The 3144-nt window shown below is 39.7% G+C and overlaps 1 protein-coding gene across 1 annotated transcript in view; it reads left to right on the forward strand.

Moving 5' to 3' along the window:
* Positions 1–3144, forward strand: part of LOC106527772 (plexin-A2) — a gene marked incomplete at its 5' end in the record, with an annotated part of 281724 nt that overhangs the window by 229333 nt on the left and 49247 nt on the right. The window contains 1 exon segment of the mRNA XM_014022759.1: positions 1378–1520. Coding sequence (XP_013878213.1) covers positions 1378–1520 — 143 coding nt within the window.

The following is a 3144-nucleotide window of genomic DNA, read 5'->3' on the forward strand; positions in this document are numbered from 1 at the left end:
GGTGAATGCCACAAATTCTCCTAAATCACTCGTACGCACAATTTAAGAACAAATCTGTGCGTACGAACGGTTCTTGCATGAGGCCCATTGAGAGCTGATGATCTTACCAAGAACAAAATTGCTTCAAAATTCTAAGTTCTGAACTGGATTCAAGTGCCAATATCTGTAGGAATAGTTTCTGGTTTTAAGCAGTCTTCCAGCCAAGATAAACTCTTCGTCTTTGTCAAAATCTGTCATTTTCAGTATTGCTACATAATAAACAACCATATTTAATTTTGGATTTAGATAACTGAAGCAAAAATCATTGTGGATTTTTAATTAGTTGGGTTTTCCAGTTTTCCATATATGTTTTAAAAAATGGAAAAACAGGAAAAATAACAGTTGTTTTCTTTTTGTGATTTTATTTTGAAATGGAAACACCAAAGAACAAACCATAGAAGGAATCACAGAAGTGTCTTCAGTCAAAGGCTTCTTCAGTTTCGTTGTAACACAGACCACTACAGTAGATCTTTCCTGCCCCATCAGCATCTATAATAAGTCTTTAGTTAAATAAGTTACAGCAACATCTAATTTCCCTTTTGGRTCAATAACGTATTTTTGATTCACAGATTTATCAGCCACAACAAACCTTTTTATCCCCAGCAGACACCCCTCAATCAGCTCAACAGACACAAGTTATAAAGCTGTGATATTTTTWAACTTGTAGTGAAGGATTGTCAAATGTCAGACGCAACAAAAGAGGAGAATCACAGCAGCAGAAGATAAATGTTTTAACCATTAGTGGTGGCCAAGTAAGTTCTGCCTTGCAGGATGGATTTAGATAGGTGTCTGGGTTCCCCCTGCAAGTTGCACGGGGGCTTTGAGGGCAGGAGCTGACGACTAAGACGGGTTTATGGGGCTTTGAGGTAGGTGTTTGGGGACTGCTGCTGTTTCTGTGATAGGCTACGGGCAGGACGACTCCCCACGGGCTCCCAAGCTAAGCAACAGAGCCGTGGGCCTGAACGAGAGTCAGTCAGGATGGAGCCAATTAACTAGTGCTCACCTGCAGCCTCACACTGAGATGACAGAGTCTTTGGGGCCTTTGCTACAGCCAATTTACTGTCTGGGAGGAAAAAATAAAAAGAGGCGTAGGTGAGTGTGGTAATGTAAGAGAAAGATAGTTTCTTTTTCTTGTTTTTTTTTTTTTATTTTTTTAAGAGTGAGATGTGAAATACTGTGCTTTCTGTCTTCACCATCTTGCTGGCAGTAAACACCATGATAATAAGGTTTCCTGTATTTGCTCCCTGGGGATTAAAGAACAGGTTTTTTTTTCCTGTGATGTATTTTTCAAGTACTTTTTCCAACAGACCTCTCCTTCCTGTCTTTCCTCTCTATCAGCCTTTGCAGAGTTGCAGACAGACATCAATGAGCTCACCAGTGACCTTGACAGAGCTGGAATCCCCCACCTGGACTACAGAACATATGCCATGAGAGTCCTCTTTCCTGGCATAGAAGATCATCCCGTCCTTAGAGAGTTGGAGGTAACTGCAAGAGGAAACAAGGGAAAACGAGTCAAAGATGGCTGAGAAGCATAAGTAGGAAATGTTTTAGGAAAAGGTCAAGAGTAAGTCAGTAAGTCAGGCTGAAGAGAGACCAGAGACAGATGTATTCCCACTGTAGGATAACTTCCATGAGTAGGAAATTGCTCAGTGGGGAAAAGGATACTGGTCTGCCAGTTATCCTTTTTTACGCTGAGGTCTCTCATGCATGCTTAGTCAATCATGCTGGGCAGCACGCACRCATATACACCTCACATGTGAGCTTCCTCATGGAAAACAGGGCCCCAGCACATTGCTATTTCATCCACCAGTGGCTACAGTATGAGGGGTAATGAAGTGAGTAATTCCCACTTCTCAAGCAGGAGTGTGGCGTCTTCCACYGATATAGAAACTGTCCGTTAAAGACTTCTCACTCTTCTTCCAGGGGCCGTGGAAGTACAGGAAAACAGCTTTGTTTTGTGTCGGAGGCAGAGAACGCTCAGAAGAATAATGAGATTCACAACAAACCTATTTATATGTCATTACTTGTGTCGCAGTGCAAGGCAGGACGGGACGAGAGAGAGAGTTAAAAGTTTTCCTAAGCTCGTACACGGGTGGGCTGACAGCCAAGAAATCTGAGGGACAGTTTCTGTAAGCGCTGGGTTACTCGTGATGAATGTAAAATAATACTGGACTCAATAAAACAAACAGAAAAACATGTAGTTTCTACAATAACAAGTAGCCTAAAGGTGCTTGTCGCAATGAAGACAAGTCAAAATATTTATCATAAAGTAAGAAAACAAAATCTGCACATTATTATTTTTAAACTTTCCTTACCAAAACTGCTGAAGTGACTGAAAAAGCCAATGTTTTTGTTCATGGAAAATCTGTATGGGATCATGTAAAAAAAAAAGACAGATAGTAGGAATGTGCGATATGGCAAAAAATTCATATCACGATATACATTATGATGAGTGGCGGTAATGATATATATCACGATATAAAACTTATAATAGAAAATAAATAAATCACAAATTAAATGCGTGGAATAATTATGTATAAGTAAAAAAAATTGGACCTTAAAATCTCCTTTTTAAGGGACTTTTTAAGTCTCCCATAAAAATCTAAATTAAGGGAGCTCTACCTGGTTAAATCAAATATATATATATGAAACACACACATACACACAAGCACACACACACACACACACACACACACACACACAATAACTTTAATGAAATAGATACCTGCATCCATTGGATGTTGTGTTTGGAATCACCTGCTTTGTTTTAAGGTGGCAAAAGAAATAGTTTGCATTTATTCCTTTCTACACACTTTGCAGATTATTTTTTTCTGCACTCCACGTGTTTAATCTGTGCGTGCTCCGGAGGGGTGACACATTCATTTGCGCTCTCAGCCAAGCTGCTTCCCGCTTCCTCTGTTTTGACTCCAGCTGGTTGCGTCACTAAAAACAACTGCGCGGTTGGCCGGTAGACTACAGATCTCTGTCATAGGACAAATTTATATTGTTTCTACCGTATATCGTTTATATCGTGCATTCCTGATAGATAGATAGATAGATAGATAGATAGATAGATAGATAGATAGATAGATAGATAGATAGATA

The sequence above is a fragment of the Austrofundulus limnaeus genome, unplaced genomic scaffold, assembly GCF_001266775.1.
Source record: "Austrofundulus limnaeus strain Quisiro unplaced genomic scaffold, Austrofundulus_limnaeus-1.0 Scaffold342, whole genome shotgun sequence".
In the NCBI taxonomy this organism is placed as follows: domain Eukaryota; kingdom Metazoa; phylum Chordata; class Actinopteri; order Cyprinodontiformes; family Rivulidae; genus Austrofundulus; species Austrofundulus limnaeus.